The 16040-nt window shown below is 46.7% G+C and overlaps 1 protein-coding gene across 6 annotated transcripts; it reads right to left on the reverse strand.

Moving 5' to 3' along the window:
- Positions 1-111: 111 nt before the first annotated feature.
- Positions 112-14302, reverse strand: DHDDS (dehydrodolichyl diphosphate synthase subunit). 6 transcript variants are annotated; one of them, XM_054802267.1, is made up of 10 exons: positions 14235-14302; positions 13100-13233; positions 12646-12732; positions 11655-11771; positions 10914-11056; positions 9461-9577; positions 9165-9266; positions 8387-8501; positions 6333-6440; positions 1700-3310 (listed from the first exon to the last, which is right to left on the reverse strand). In XM_054802267.1, exons 3-10 carry the CDS (start codon positions 12706-12708, stop codon positions 3074-3076), a joined length of 1002 nt encoding a protein of 333 aa, XP_054658242.1. In that variant the 5' UTR covers positions 12709-12732; positions 13100-13233; positions 14235-14302; the 3' UTR covers positions 1700-3073. The 6 variants fall into 6 exon arrangements, with proteins under 6 accessions (XP_054658246.1, XP_054658245.1, XP_054658244.1 ...); XM_054802271.1 differs by lacking the exons at positions 1700-3310; positions 14235-14302 and adding exons at positions 112-425; positions 1482-1552 and having other exon boundaries at positions 12646-14180; XM_054802270.1 differs by lacking the exons at positions 1700-3310; positions 14235-14302 and adding exons at positions 112-1375; positions 1482-1552 and having other exon boundaries at positions 12646-14180.
- Between the last annotated feature and the right edge of the window lie 1738 nt (positions 14303-16040).

Here is a 16040-nt window from a genome sequence, read left to right on the forward strand (position 1 = left end):
GCGCGCTGAGGAGGTGGCGCGCGCGCAACTGGGCCTCGCGCCCCCACCCCCCCCGAGCGCGCGCTGCCGAGAAAAGGGGGGGGGGGAGAAAAACAGCAACGCAAAATGCGCCGGGCCCTGCCTGGCAGCGCGGCCGCTCCTCCCCTCCAGGCATGAGGAAAGGGGGCCACCCCCCACCCCCCCCTACTCCCCTCGAATTCCTCCGCGGGGAGCTGCAAACCCGCCCCCGCGGCGTGCGGGGTTGCGCGGTGCAGCGCGCAGGTGAGCGGAGCTGTTCGTTCAGCACCAGCAGCACCTCCGCTCCCGCGGGGCCGCAGCGAGCACGGAACCCTGCCCGCCCCCCCCACCCCATCCCCACCCCATCCCGGCGAGCTGGAGAGGCAGTCCCGGAGGCAGGGCTGGGGAATGAAGGTTAGCGCTTTCTCCTGTAAAAAAAAAAAAAAATAATAAAGAAAAAGGGAGCTAGGGAGGGTTATATCCAAAGAGAAGGGAGGGAGAGGAAGGAAAATGCTGAAATAAGAGGAAAAAAATCAAAATGCAAGAAATTGAGACTAAGCCAATTCACACAGGTGCCCACTGCTCACGCTAAACAGCTGGTAAAGTTGGGCTCCTTCCCCACACCTGGATACAGGCACTGCCTGCTTGCTACAAATCCAATTAGAAGATATACACTTCATTCCGCCCTGAACTCTTCACCTTTTAATTGAACCTCATCCAGAAAAACACCCCAAGGAGCACACTGCCCCCCCTTCCCTCCCCAGGTAATCTCTCAGGCTTTTTCAGATCTCAAATGCCAGAAGAGCACATTTTTCCAGTCATGCTAATTTTTTTTTTATTCCACATCCTCACCCTATAAACATGAATTAGGAAGTTAAATTCTCACTGGAAGAAGCCTGTAGCTCTATTCCCACAACTGTCACAAAGATTCACTGGAAAAAGATGCACTCCTGAAACCCGGAGTTATGCCCACCCTCTAATGAAGCAAGGATTAGAGGGAAAGTTGCTATTTTACAAGAATAACTAATGCAGGTGGAATAAACAAACTGTCAGCTAACACAAGCCTTTTTCCACAGCTTGAAGAGCTTTTTCTCCTCCCCTACTACAGCAATGACTTTTATAAAAGGGATTAAAAACTTTCCTTCCAAGGCTTCTGTAAACCAGATCCCTCAATTACTACACCTGCAACAGTACTAGTATACTACTTTGTGGAAAACCACCACTTCAGCTTTGGACACCTGTATCATCATAACACAAGTGTAAACCTTTAAGGCAAAAGTACATTTTTGGGTAGAAGACACCCTCCCCATCAGGCTGGCAAAGCAGACTGGAGGGTACTCCATCTCATGGAGATTAAACTATTTCCACAGACAGCTTCCTGAAATGTGAAGACAGAGAAAATAAAAAAGAGCAAAAGAAGTTTAAAAGTCGACAGCTCCCATCACCTCGACACATTTTTATCCAAGCTACTATTTGCTACTTACACAAGACGAGGTTCGTGCACGGAGCTTCATTCAGCCAAGCCTTGGGCTCTCAGCAAATCGCTCACACTAGACTGCAGAAAAAACACAGCCTTCAAATAATTTCCAGTTAACAGGAATCAGATGAGGAGTCTGTCGTAGGTTAAACAATATTATATCAGACCTGGATCCCAACTTCATCACACCTTAGAAGTTCTACATACTTTTAAATGTTCAGCTTATTTTTTAAATAAGTTTGGTATGAATATGCTTTATTCACGATTTGACAATGGAGTTATCCTCTTCACAATCACATTCAAAGTGCTGAGTTTGCAGCACTTACAAGTCTCTTAAATCTGCATTTTCTAGTTTTCACCTGGAGGTAAAAAGGAACACTTTAAAAACAGCAATAGCTGATACTGCTGCACCTGCATCAGAAACAAAAATCAAAACATTTTCTGTTATTTTGACCATGGGGACGGAAACGAGGAGAAATTAGAGACGGAAACAATCTTGGAAATCAGCTAGTCCATCTCCCTGCCGATGGAAAAGAGAACAAACAACAACTCCTCCGCTGCTCCAGCCACTCCCATTAGAATCAGCTAAGTAGCCCTTCTAAGCCATTTTGGCTGGGTCAGAGGTTGGTTTTGGCTACTGCATTCCTGAACCAAGCCCACTCATTCCCTGAAAACAGGACATTAAGTCATAGCTCTAGAGAGGTCCCAGAGGATTTGACATACTGTATCCATCACCTGGTTTTAACTAATATTTTCTTTTTTTAAGCCATGAAGTTAATTCCCCACCAATCCTTTTTCCTTGCCTGCTTGAAGCCTTTCCTAAGCACAGCCAGTCTGTTCCAACATCAGATCTTTGGCATTTGGTTCTTCCCCACATACACTCCTCAGAAGGGATTACAGGACCCGGTGAAGCTTTGGAGTATTTTTTTTTTTTCCTTCTTCTCTTTACAACAAGGCTGACAACACCTTGGTTTAGCTCTTTGGAAGATGAGAGCAGATACTGTGCTGGTTTTGACGTAAAGTGGGGAAAAGACAACATGCTATCATGAAGTAGGCAGCGGGGACTATCTCTGCCACCGCTTGGCACAGGGCTCCCTTCTACACCAGGAATAATCCTCTCCCTACAGAAAGCAAGGCTCCCCTTAAGGGACAGCAGAGGAAATCTCAACAGAAGATTCACTACTGCAAACCCATGGAAAGAATTCACATCCAGGCTGATTTTAACAGGACTGAATTGGTTTGCCTGGGCCAATCCATGAGGCATCAAACAGAACCAGAGGCTCATTTTAGTTAACTTCATGTCACCAAACCCACCCAGGCCTGTAAAGTACCAAGCAGCAGAGATATGCGTATTCTCCATCATCAGGGGCAGGGAGACGAGACAGAAGGACGGCATTACCTTCCTCAGCAGCATTCACAGAACTAGAAAGGTTCACAGTACTCTGTCCCTGCCTTTGGACAGGGCCAGCGGGGACGTAAAGTCCTATAGCAGCCCTGCATCCCCACTGCAGAACCACACTGAGTGAATTCCTCTGGGCAGCAGCTGTTCCCTCTACCACAGTTAAAAATTCTCTTCCCAAGAACAACCCAGCACCTATGTCACGCAGACACCATACACAATCTTTCAAAGAAGTCCACTCTCTTGTGCTCTAGTGCCTGTAGAAAGCCCTGGATTCTCTCTTCCCGCATGGCGGTGCATTTCTGCAACAGTGTCCGTCGGCGCTGAGAGTCTCCGTGGGACGCAAACCCTTCCTGCTGCAGCTTCTTTGTCACGTAAGCCTGATCCCTTTCCATCTGTTGTCGCCTCCTTTCCTCCATGTAGGAGTCTCTGGCCTTCTGGAGTGAAAAGCAGTAGAGCGTTAGCACTTCACCAGGCCCTTCAGCTCATCCGTGGTACAGATGCAAGGCAGCAGAGGTTACGGAAGAAATAGCCTCTGCTCGGCTATCAATCTGCAGGTTAAATGAAGGGTGGCTCTGAGCGCGCCTCCTCCACTTTGAGGCAGCCTGCTTGATTGGTTATAAAAAAAACAACACAGGGATATCCTTCTGGACCTTCTCCCCAAGACACAAGTCTGCTCACAGCATTAACTCCTAGTTAAAATAGATAAAGGTCATGACAGATTGTGGAAAAACCCTCAGATATCAGAATCAGAGAGGAACAGCATACAAGAGGACTTTCAAGCCACAGACGTGCACACAAGCTATCCTTGCCAGTGCCATCACAGAAACTTTGATCCTACTCGCATGGCAGCTGAAAGGTTTTAGGGGATTCAGAACAATGATTTATGGGGCAATTCTTTGAGCTGATGATCAGGTATTGAGCTAATCGGCTTCAGCAAAAAAAACAAGAGCATTCCCAAATGCCTGTGTTCCAATGATGTACTGGCTCGAGACACAGCAGGATGGACAGGAGGAAGGAAAAGGCAGTAGCTATCCTTGCCTACCCTTCAAGTATTTGAAATATTTTTGCAGTTCACTTTTGAATTACTTCTTATTGCACGTATCCTAGCCTGCAGCCTCCAACAGCAAAACCACATCTGCTTGCAGGAGTATTAAGCTTTCATTTTTAAAAAGGGTAGAACTGGTCACTGTGACATAACCTGACACACACGCACTTAGGGAGTGCTGGCCTTTCAAACAAACAAGAAGAAATAATTATTCTGAGAGCCTGACTCACTCTTCACATTTTCCCCGTACCCAAGTCAGTAGTCTATGTTCTGGCACTGTAAATTAGCTTTTGTTGGGCTGAGAATGAAAGTAGAAATATCCTTAGCTACAGAAAACCAACTGAATTGATAGCACTCCACTGCTGCAGCTCTGCTTATTTGAAATGTAAAGATCATCAGCCTGTTCAACCAAAGACTTCCACTCTCGGATAAAGTGAAATTCTGTCTATTCACCATAACAGATCCAGTGTGACCACTTCCATAGGGCAGGCCCATCAACCGACATCTGCCTTCTCTCCCTCGGTCTACCACATACTTTTGGTACATGGTTATAGCTCAACCCGGGACTAAGCGGTGAGCAACAACCAACTAGTAGACTCCCTTGAGCAGCAGGCTAAGTGGAATATGAAGGTGGCTGTTAAACGTGATGCTGTTTGAAGTGATGGAAGGATCTTTTGTGAAATGCCTCCGAATCAAGGGGTTTTTTCTGTACCTTGTCAAACTTTCCATCCAACTGCCTATCCACACTGTAACTGCCTCCAGTGTCCCGAGCACAGCAACACTCTCCCAAAGTAGACAGAGCTGCTGTCATATGTTCTGACTTCTCAGCAAGTCAACCCCCTAGCCCCACCTTTCTGACTGACAAGCAACTCTTCCACCAAGGTAATTTGTTCCAAGAGCTCCAGATACTTTTGGCTTTCAGGATCACCTACTTCAAATAAAAAAAAAAAACAAAACAAACCCAAAACCAAACAACAAAAAACCAGCTCCTAAATCTCAGCAGTTCCTTTGAGAAGTCCTCCCTTCTGCACAACTGGGCTGCATCCCTTGAAAAAAGGGTGGCCTTATATACTGCAAAATGGGTCTTACAGCAAGAAAACTGACCAAAGAACAAATCTGGATGATAAGAAACCTTAATAGTAGCATTGCACGAACACAGAGTCACAGACGAGAACTAACAGAAGATGAGACTAGCTAGGAACAGAAGCAGCATTTGTTACCCATCAGAAGTTAGCGCTAGGAGCAAAGTCAGAGCAGTGACCTTACTGTTCAAGACAGAGTCAAAGCTAATGTCAGTGACAAACACTACGGCCTTTTTTTGCTTTCCTCTTCATGCAGAAGGTGAATTGCCATTAGTTGTATTAATACAATGAATTACTGGTAGGAAAAGGGCAGACTTGGGGCAGAAACAGGAATAAAAGATGTTAAGGACATGGAGAATTTGGATGCTTCCAGAGTGACTGCACCCAATTAAATTCATCCATAACCACAACCATCTATAATCTCTTTGACAACTCTTAAAGGTGAGCAAGGTCCCTGAAGGCAGAAAAAGGCAATATAATGCCTGGCTAGAAAAAACAGAAGACCCTAACAGTTAAGAAACAGACACATTCAGCAACTAGATACGGCAAAAGTTAAGAGTCAGCACACTGAGCTCCTCCTCCTGCCAGTTACTGCTGTCTCTGTGCTACAAGCTCCAGCTCCCAAACTTGCTTTGCTTAAAAATAGTAGTGACTTAGAAATCTGGTCAACTTGGCCAGATTTATCTGAACCAGGTCAGGGAGAGCTCACAACAACAAATCTAAAAGGAGAGGAACAATGACAATGAGCAATAGGAACAGTCTCTTTGGTAGGCACATCTTGACCCACAGAAAAGAGGACACTTGTCCACAGTCTCACAGCTCAGGCAGCCTCACTTCAGCTCCCAGAAAATAAACTCTAAACCCACTTGTTACAAAACTCTAAGAACAATAGCAGAGTTAAAGGAACAGCATGCAAATTCTCCCTGCTCATTCCAGAGTGAACTCAGCAGTCTTTGCTTAAACCACTAATGGAGTGGTTTGAGTTTAACTCAATTTTACCCTGTAGCACATCAGAAATGCTTGTTTCTTCTGTCCTGTCAGCTGAGGAGTGGGAACAGACACTTCCAGCTGGTGGAATGAGCAGTAAAGACAGTGGTGACTTCCGATACTTCAGATATTCCTGAAAGTAGAGGAGTCTGGCCACCTGCTAACAAGCCACATGGATACAGCACAAGCCACACATCTGGCATTAGCTGCTACTGAAACAAGATCTTAACTAACCGCACTAAATGAACAATTCCTCTGTTTCCGCTTTGCGCTCTCACCTGATCTCCAGCTGTGCAGATAACATGCTGTGTTGAGCTTTCCATCCCCCTAAGGCTCCCTTACCTGTAAAGCACTGTAGTTCATCTGGAACCGAAGGATGGCCTCACACAAGTTCCAAAAGGAATATTCGGGCCACAAGACTGACTGAAACACCAGGCATGAATGGGATGTCTGCAGAAAGCAAGATCACCAACAATTTAATCATCTAGTGAGGGAAAAGTCATCAAGATGCAGCTCTGTTGGTCAAACTATGCCAGTTTCCCCACAAAGATTTTTACCTAGGCTGTGTTATCAAATTCAACTGAAAACAAAATAAGTACCAGCTAGGAGAGTTTGAAATGACACAATGTAGAGTCTTTCTAATTTGTTTTTAATGCTGAGACACAAGTCATCCATTCCTGTAAAAATACCAGCAGAATTCCTTCTAATGCTATGTTGGTCTTCACAGAGGTATTTTTAATAGCTTAAGCATTACAGACATATAACAAAACTAAAATAGCGACACTGGACTACTAAAGGCTGAGTTAAGGGAATAACAGATGAACCGAGGATCAGGACATGACATTTAAGCCATTCATCAAATGACATCTCGTGATATTCCTTACTGCCCACTCGTGGCATTTAAACTGCTTAATGAATCTAAGAGTTGTGGTGCACTGAACATATCCTAGAGCTGAAAGATGAAGAATTTCAAGTTAAAACCTATTTTTGCCATTGAGTCCCTCAAAGTTTCAGGTAAGTGTGCTCCTATGACCATTACTACAAAATCTAACACTTAAAAGGACTCTGCATGACTCAAAGTTGTAATGATATAGAAAATCTTAGTGTCAATTCTATACAAAAAAAACATAAGGACATTTTCTTGACACCAGAGAATCATCCTGAATAGCACGACGTCCCTCCTACTTTGGGGCTGTCCACACACAATTACTACTGAAGGGAAATTTGTACTAACACTCTGGCATGTGAGTTGGCAGAGCAGGAGCACAAGCACACGTTCTCTTCTGCTGCCTCTGTCGTAATTCACGGCCCGGGAGAGGGGCATCATGCCAGCCAGACTCACAGAGCACTGACTTCCTCAGTAATGCTTCACCAGCCACAAGCTCAGCCTCTGAGACACCTCTGCCAGGACCACCACCAAGAGGAGCAAGCAAAAACGTAAGTTCGCAGCACTGACACCCATCCAGGGTATACGCGTGCCCCAAAATACAGGGAGGAGAGGGAAATGCCTTGGTACGCAACCACAACTCAGGCCAGACAACTTCTGTGAACTTGCCAATTAAATAAATTGGAATAGGAACATTTGATGTGGTTGCTTAAAGGCAATTGGGTTTTGGCTCCAAATTGTACATGTAAAACAAAACATTAGGTTTAAGTAAAGCTGCTTGACTCAAATGTTCTCCTGCAAAGTTTGGCTTACAAACAAGTCAATATTGCCTAGCACAGGAGAAAGAGAGATGGAAGCAGCTTTGGATACTGTACCTGCAAATACACGGACTTTATATGCGTTAAGAACTTACTATGTTTTAGCTTAGCAATCTAGTCATGCTGACTTTGTCATCCTTAGAACCTGTCTTGCAGGGTCTTGTTTCATTATGAAAGTCAAATACACTTCTGAAACTGTGACGTCAGGCATGAACATTACATATACGTTACAGGGTCACACCTCCAATACCCAAAGCTGACATGTGACAAACGCCTCTCCCAGGAATCTAGAAATCCTTTCTGGGATTTTCTCATCCCAGGAAACATATTGCCAGGTTAAATTAATCAAAGCCAGGCATTTACCAATCAAATGAGGAATTGCCTAAATGCGAGAAGAGGAGCAAAAGGATGAGCAATTCATGACTTCCTTGACTGCTGTCAGAGAAACTAATTTGTGATTTCTTATTGTTTTCAGGATGATACAATTTCAGACTTGCACTGCAAGGTATTTTAGGCACAGAACTGCAAGAAACAGATTCCTCTGAGGTGCCCCAGCACTCAGTCCATCCAAGAAGTTACCTAACCCCTGGCAGAGAGAGTTTAAGAGCCCTCATGTCAGCTCATGCCTGGAGACAGTAGAACACTCTCTGATGCAAAGATGGAATATTTTAAGAAGAAAACAAAAACTTTACCTGCCAGAGCAAGAAATCACTCAATCGAACCTCTCCAGAGGTTCGAATCAGGAGGTCTGGGTCAGGGGAGTTGTTGGTGTACAGACACTTATCAAGCAACGATTCAGACACATCACTAAAAGACAGATGCATCTTATTAAGATCACTTTCCTGACCCAACAGAGGTGGCACTACTAAATCAGAATTACTGAGGGTTTTTTTTATAAACACAGGACTGCAGATTAAAACGGGGTGGTGGAGCTGTACCACGGCCAGTCATCAACTTGTTCTGATGGACACTGCTGTCTGCTCCACAAGTTATTTTTCAAATGCTTTTTCAGCCCCCAGAGCATCCCCCCATGCTCTTTGAAACATAATACAGTGGTGGAACCAGACCGTGAGGACTTCCATCTGGAGCAGAGATCAGAATGCTAACTACTCCATCTCCTCCGGGGTGGAGGAACAGTTCAGTATTCATGATTCATCTGTTGTTTGACCTCATAGCTAAGACTTCCAGCCAAGCAGCCAATAGTTGTGGCATAAAAATCTGCATTCATATTTAAACTAACTTAAGACACAGACCTAATTTCTCTTCTGTCTTGGTTGTGTATCTATCACCATGGTAACTGAAATAATAAAAACCAAACATTGCATAGTAACTTTAAGTCATTTGTTCCAGTCATACTGTTTAATGAGATCTATTTAAAAGCCACGTGGCTTCTGAGAGGTTATTAATAAAGCGTAGGTGGTAAGATAGGCAGTCTTCATCTGTGAAGCCTCACACAAAGACAAGAGTTACCTGGGTTCAAGCAGTCCTTGTTCCACCCCCCAGGCCATCTCCCTCACAGCGTTGCTGATTTCATGTCTCGATGTGTATGCAAAGCAGACATTTAGAAAGCATCTGAAAAGAGGAGAAATATGTGAAAGACTGACCTAAGGAAGGTCCAGGAGATGACGGAGAGAAAAATATCTACAACAATTATGTGTGCTTGTAGGACAAAAAGAAAAAAGGTGTATCATGTCTGCCACATCTCAGCCTTCGGGCTGAAGGGAAAGGCATGAGGTATCAGCTACTTTGAACTGTGTGTTACTTACTTGTTGTAGTTCCTAGTTGCCAGCACAGCTTGGGCAATCAGCTCCTGAATATCCACAGGCAGAAGTGGCAGGTCTCCAAGGACACGGATACACACACCGTGCTTCCTCAAGCTCTCCCTACGCCCAACAAGAAGAGTGAGGACTACAGAAAACAGATCAGACTCTACCACACAAGTGCCGTGTTGAGCAACGTCCACCAAATGAAAACAGCAGGCATGTAGCAAGCATAGCTTCAACAAAACAAAGAATTTGAAAAAGGCAAAAAGACCTAATGTTTTTCAGGTGTTGACACCTGGTTTAGATTTGGTCATCCCAAACCATTCTGTAAAGGGAAATTGATCATTCCGCAGAAAAGTTCCTGAGGTGCAGGCATACCCAAAGGACTAGAAAACAATCGTAGGTTAAGCATTCCTACCTGAAGTTCTAAAAATCCCTATGGAAAACTCAGAATACAACTGTAGACTCTGGCCACCTATAACTAATCAAAAATTAAGATAACTAATGGCCACCTACAGAGTAGCACAACTACATTCTGGTGTAAGGAAAGATTAATGTATGAGGGTGGGATGGGGATGGTGGAGTGAATGTCAGATGAGACAGGAAATCATCCATTCCTGCCACAGCATTATTCTGAGCAGACAGGACACCCCACGGGATCTTACAGGTTCCTGCTGTCTGTCTGCCCAGTGGTACAAACTCCCTGATGAAGGGCCGCATTGGGTAGAAACCAGGGAAACGGTCTCTTTGAATCACGGCGTACTGCAGCGCTCAGATAGCCCTGATCTGCCCAATTTCTACTAGCGCAGGCATGCTATCCTCTCCCTCCCATTCTTCCAGCTGCATTCCCTCACTGCCTTTCAAATTTACTTCAACCACTCTTTGTACCAGTCAGGCGTGGGGAAACAAACATACCCACTGAGCAACAAGGCACCATAACCCCACTCCCTGCTCACTCAAATCTGTACTAGTTCCATCTACACGCAATACGTGAACTAGTTCTTCAACAAGTGACTTAACACATCGTGTGCCCATATGTAGAAGTCTCAAGTTACTGCACAGCAAGTTGTCGAGCTAAACTCTGATCTGCCAAGAATTCTATGACAGAATGTAAGACAAGGCTTGGATGCTTCATGAAAAGTCTGCATCCAGCACTCTAGCGCTAAGCAGGAATTTCTAACTGTGCCGGGCTCATCTGAAAGCTGCATGGGATTGTCGCACAGTAAGCCCTATGACACAGACACAAATCTGGTGTGCTGGGGAACTGTGCGTGCTCAGGAGCTGTTACATTCCATCCAGGTAGGCAGAGACCCTGAACACAAATCTCTAGCTGGAGGTGGAGAACGGCATCCTTAATTTAATCCATTTTCACAACTTCCAGCATCCCTGTAACAACTCGTAATCATGTTCTGCTTTAGTTCCGCCCCATGGGATACAGGCACAAAATGGTTCTTACTGTTCTTCCAGTAGGCGGCTAAATTTCTGTCTTGCCAGATCCATTAGTCCATCCACCTCCTCCTTGGAGCGTTTAAAGTTCTCAATACTAAAGGCATAAACAGTGACCTCCCGGATGCCCAGATTTAAGCACCACCGTAGTGTCTGCAAGAAGACAAAATACAACGGAAAACAAAAAATCAGAGAAGCAGACTCAGACAAGTCAGCAAGACCCAGCTTCTCCTCTGCTAAAAACTTCCTGTTGTTTCCCACTATGCTAAGACTGAATCAAAAGAAACAACCATCAAGAGCCGGCAATGAAATCCACTCGGTGAAAATGTCAGATTCATCTTAAAGAACAGGACATCATCTAAGGATGTGAATCCACAACAGATATGGGACTAATCCAGCCAGGGAAAACACTTTTTTGTAGATAACACTATAAATTATATAATACCATACCTTTCAAAACTTTTTCAAAGAAATTCAACCTGCTGCACAGAATTAAAAGCTTCAAGATCTACAAGGCGGATATTTCAATTGAGTGTAAAACAGAGGAGGGGGGGGGGGAAGCTGTTTAGAATGACTCTGCAAGATAACAGGGAGAGAGAGAGAGGAGCTGAAGCAGGAACCCTGGTGACTAACGTCAGCTCCAAGCACAGGCCTGACTCCAGCGAAGAAAAGGAACACAATACACCAGTGAAGCAGAAAACACAGCTCAAGCTTTCACACACAACTTAAAAGCAGCAAACATCCTTCACACCTGTGCCAGCTTATCAAAGCCTTGTGAATGCCCCTGCTGTCTCTCCACGTGACACTTTTGGGCATAACGGCGATTGCCATCCATGATGAAGGCAACATGCTTGGGCATTGGACCTGCCTAGAAAACAAGGAGAAACAAAACAGACCAGAAAGTGAACAGCCAAGCTGGCATCTTGCATCACAGAGAGCTTAGTCCCGCTGTTCCTGGCAGCGCTGCCTATTTGTGTGTATCTCCCAGCTTCAAGTCTGGAGCTGGAAAGAGTAAGATGCTAATTACCTCTTTGTTAACCCCAGTTTAGCCTCTCTAAAAAGCATATCAGTATTGACAATTGCCTAAATTGAAAAGCAACTTTGTTCTCCTTATTTCTATTGCATGACAGAGAACTGTAGTACTCAGGAGAGAGAGCAGCGCTGCCACAGCTACCTCTCCGCAGTCACGGGAGTATTTTTTATTTCAGAGTTCAAGGCCATTTTCACAGACACAATTAACATAAATGAAAATAAAGTCATGAGTCTTCCCCCCCTTTAAGAAGAGTATTCCTTTCCACTGACCTCATTAGGTCTGCACACATCCAGCAGCATCGGTCTCAAGACTCTGCTGAGCAAGGACAGAATTTTCCTGGAACTGGTTGGTTTTTATTCTACTCAGCAGAAACTCAGTTTCATTTCTTAGACTCCTAATCCGACCATCTTGCTTCTCTTCCTCCTTCCCATGCCCTGCCTTCATCAGCAAGGGCACAAGACATGGAAGCCTGGGAGTGTAAGCTCATTATTGGCAAGCACTGCCTACAGGCCTGCTCATTTGCAAGACTAAGCTTAAGTAATTTTCCGTCCTCAAATGCTGTTTAGAGATGTACATCCAGTGCCAGCATTAATACGCAGCCTTGCCAGCAACAGTATCTTTCTAGAGCAGAGCAGTCAGAGACAGTTCCACTCTGGACCACGGTGAACCTACAAATTCTTTACCCCAGGTAACCAAATTCATTCCTTACCTTGATGATGTTGGCACAAAATCTCTCTATGATAGTCAGCTCTCCTTCTCTGATCCACGACATGTCTAACTGAGAGCTCCTTTTCTTCTTCAATGGGAAGATGAAATAAAGGGGTTAGAGGTACAGAAGATTCTGTTTGAACCCAAGGCAATGCTACAAATGATCACCTTGGGAAAATAAGCTTCGACTAGCTGCTTTGGGGCCCTTTTTATCATCTGTACAAGTACTTCAATAAGCAGACCATGGGAGAGCCCAGAAATGAGCTCTGGGGTTTTCCAGCTGTATGTCATGAGAATAGATTCTGCATTAGCTGGTAGCAAGAAAAAAAACCAACCAAAAACCCACCAACAAACCATTACTAGGTCTTCCAGCTGAACTAGCTGGTGAGATAACACAGACCCAAAATTTGGGCTACTACCAGGTGAGTCACAGGGTGGCAGCAGAGCAAACTGACCTTCAATGCTTTTGTGTTGGAGTTGTTGGAAATCCTTCAAATGAAGCAACCATCTACATCACCAATTACCCTGCACTTGTGTCACCAACTGATATTTCTTTTCATTCATGAGTAAAGAACTTTAGCCTCTGGAGCTGTAAAAATATTGGAAGTTTTACCACATTATCTGCACATCAAATATTAAGATCTGGTTTGAGCTAACAAGATACAAGAGTCTGCTGAACTTCCACATTATTATTCAATTCTGTCAGCTAGGAACCCTGAAAAATGTGGGCAAGGCAGCTATGAAGAAAGAGCTGTGGGGGCAACAGTCCAGATCCAACCACCTGATAGCCATCTAGGGACAAAGCAGATTCAAATTACACTGATTGCATTAATTTTCCCTACGGGCCTTCTCTGCCTCTTCCCACAGAAAGGGATATCTACCCACAGATGCAGCCACAAAACATTAAGGCAAGGAACTGCTGAACCTCGGGCTCCATTACTAAAGCTCTTAATGTTCCCCTTGAACAGCTCAGGCTGAAAACCCATCTTCTTCCAATACCACCCTTGGCTGTAAACAGCAATCAATCTTTGACATACGATTTTACACAGTCATCTTAAAAAATAAGCTTCACAAAGAAGCCCCTTGTCTTCAAGGCAGAGACAGAGCACCAGAAAGGCCGTGACTCGCTCCCGCCCGGCCGGGTGGGTGCACCCAGCAGGGTCTGCGGTCCCCCGGGTGCTCTCCCTCCGGGAGGCAGCTCTCCCTCCCCGCAGCCTGGCTGCCACCCACCGCCGGCAGCGAGCGGAGGTAGAGAGGAAGGACACCTAAACCACCTCCTCTGGGTGAGACAGGCCCGAGACAGGCTCTCCTCAGCCTTCCCCGCCAGGCACGGGGGAGGCGGGAAGCGGCCGCCGGATCTCCCCGCTCACGGTGGGGGACGGGGCGTCCCTCAGGCCTCCCCCGGCTCCGTGAGGGGAGGGAAGCGGCTACCGAGGGACGCCGGTGGGAGAGACCCAGTGGAATAAGACACCCCCACCCCACTCCCGAGGGGCTGCCCCGCTCCCCCGCGTGCGTGCGGTGAGCAGCGGCCCCGGTGTCGGCCCCGGTATCGGTACTGGCCCCGGCGCCCGCCCCGCCGCCGCCCGTTACCTCTCCCGGCAGCGCCGCCTCAGCCTCCCGCAGAGGGTGACGTGCCCTTCCGCCTGCGTCACCCGCCGGCGCCCAGGGTGGGAGGTGCGCGCAGGCGCAGCGGGGCGGGGCAGGAGGTGTGGATCCCGCGCATGCGCGGAGGGCGGTGTGAGGCAACGGAGTGGCGGCTCCGTGAGGGAGGGAGGGAGGGAGGGAGGGAGGGAGGTGGGCGGGCGGCGAGGCCTGGGTCGTTACGGGGGGCCGGAGCCAGCAGCGGGGCCAGGGCGGTTACGGGGCAGCCTAGAAGGGCCAGGGCAGCGGTGGGGTTGTGGTATTGGGGCGGCTGACGGCGGGGTCAGCTTGGTTTTGAGGCAGCCTGGCAGGGCCGGGGCGGTTATGAGGGGCTGCAGGCCGCGGTGGTTGGGGAGGGCTGCGGGCTGACAGGGCCGTGCCAGAGTTGGGGGGGCCTGGTGCAGCTGGGGTGTTCACGGGTCACTGCAAGCTGTCAGAGGGGCTGGGGTGGGGGGGCTGTGAGCATAGGTGGGGTACGGGGAGAGGCGGCCGCAGGCTGGCGGTGAGGCAGGTTATGGGGGGCCTGGCGGTGAGGCAGGTTATGGGGGGGCTGGCAGTGAGGCAGGTTATGGGGGGCTGGTGGCACAGCCAGGCTCGTTATTGCCTGCAAGCTGTGGGGTGCCCCAGCTCCCAGCACTCCCTACCTTTCTGCCCAGGCAGCACCTAGTTTGGGTCTGGGCTTCTCAGCCCCAGGGGAGGGGAAAAAAAAAGAGTAACCACACACAGAACATCACCAGCAGCCATTGCCCATGGTCTTTATTTTTTGGTTTTTTCCAGAAAAGAAAAAAACCCACATTTTACATAGTTGGTACAAAAACAAATTAAAAAAAAAATGAAAGGAGGGGGAAAAACCTGCAGCAACAGGAACTGGGGATCTCGCTGCAGGGACTCCAGCAGGAAATCTCTTTGGAAACCGCAGCTCAGGTAACCCGAGCAACACACAGCCACCCCATTATCCCCTCCCTCCCACCCACTTCATAAAAATTCACGAGTTTGACACAAACAAGCTTTGGTTGCTAGCAGTAAACATGGATTACATTCTTCCGTCTCCTCCTAGACAATCTTGTGACTCAAGGCTTTCACACCAGGGGAGACACCCTCCCACAAGGGACAGCTTTTTCTTATACATTCAAACGCTCCTGTGTTACAGCAGGGCCCTGAGTGTGCAGCCTCATCCGCCCGCGATTCACTGTCCCGTAATGCATAGTGCCCAGCGCCTGCAAGCTGAGCATGGGCAGGGTGGGTGATGATGCAGCAATTTAGTTAATTATTGTCAAGATACGGGAAGAACCACAATAGCAAATAAAATGAGAAGATGAGAATCAATCCCATCTTCTCCAGTGTGGTTTCCCTTTACAGATAAAAATCCCTGTTTTCTTGGATCCCGGTACCACACTGGCCCCGGGGGAAACCTGAGTGATTCTCTGTCATTTGCTATTTGCTTTAGCCTAGGACAGGGATGGTTACAGAGCTCATATCCCCACACAGAGTTGCAAGGCAGAGTACACAGAGAAGATCCTGTCTCCCTGGTCCATAACCTATTAGATGCTTTGGCTATTTTTTTTTCCTTTTTTTTTTTTTCCCTCTTACTTTTGTAAACAATAATCAAGGAGAATACTGAGAGAAAATGGAAAGATTTACAGAGATATTTACACACACTAGACATCTAGCAGAAAAAAATCACCAAACCATCAAACCAGGGGGTGAGAAGGGAAAGGTCCTACACGATTCTTGAAGACAGATACAAGAATTAGG

The sequence above is a fragment of the Grus americana genome, chromosome 23 (genome assembly GCF_028858705.1).
Source record: "Grus americana isolate bGruAme1 chromosome 23, bGruAme1.mat, whole genome shotgun sequence".
NCBI classification, from domain to species: domain Eukaryota; kingdom Metazoa; phylum Chordata; class Aves; order Gruiformes; family Gruidae; genus Grus; species Grus americana.

What these genes read in the sequence shown, in the direction of transcription:
- DHDDS (XM_054802267.1), bottom strand. Translation starts at nt 12,708, where the DNA reads ATGTCGTGGATCAGAGAAGGAGAGCTGACTATCATAGAGAGATTTTGT. An exon ending in TTTGTGCCAACATCATCAAG is followed by an intron (nt 11,772 to 12,645) that starts GTAAGGAATGAA and finishes CTTGTTTTCTAG; the next exon opens with GCAGGTCCAATGCCCAAGCA. An exon ending in GCAACTAGGAACTACAACAA is followed by an intron (nt 9,267 to 9,460) that starts GTAAGTAACACA and finishes TCCTCTTTTCAG; the next exon opens with ATGCTTTCTAAATGTCTGCT.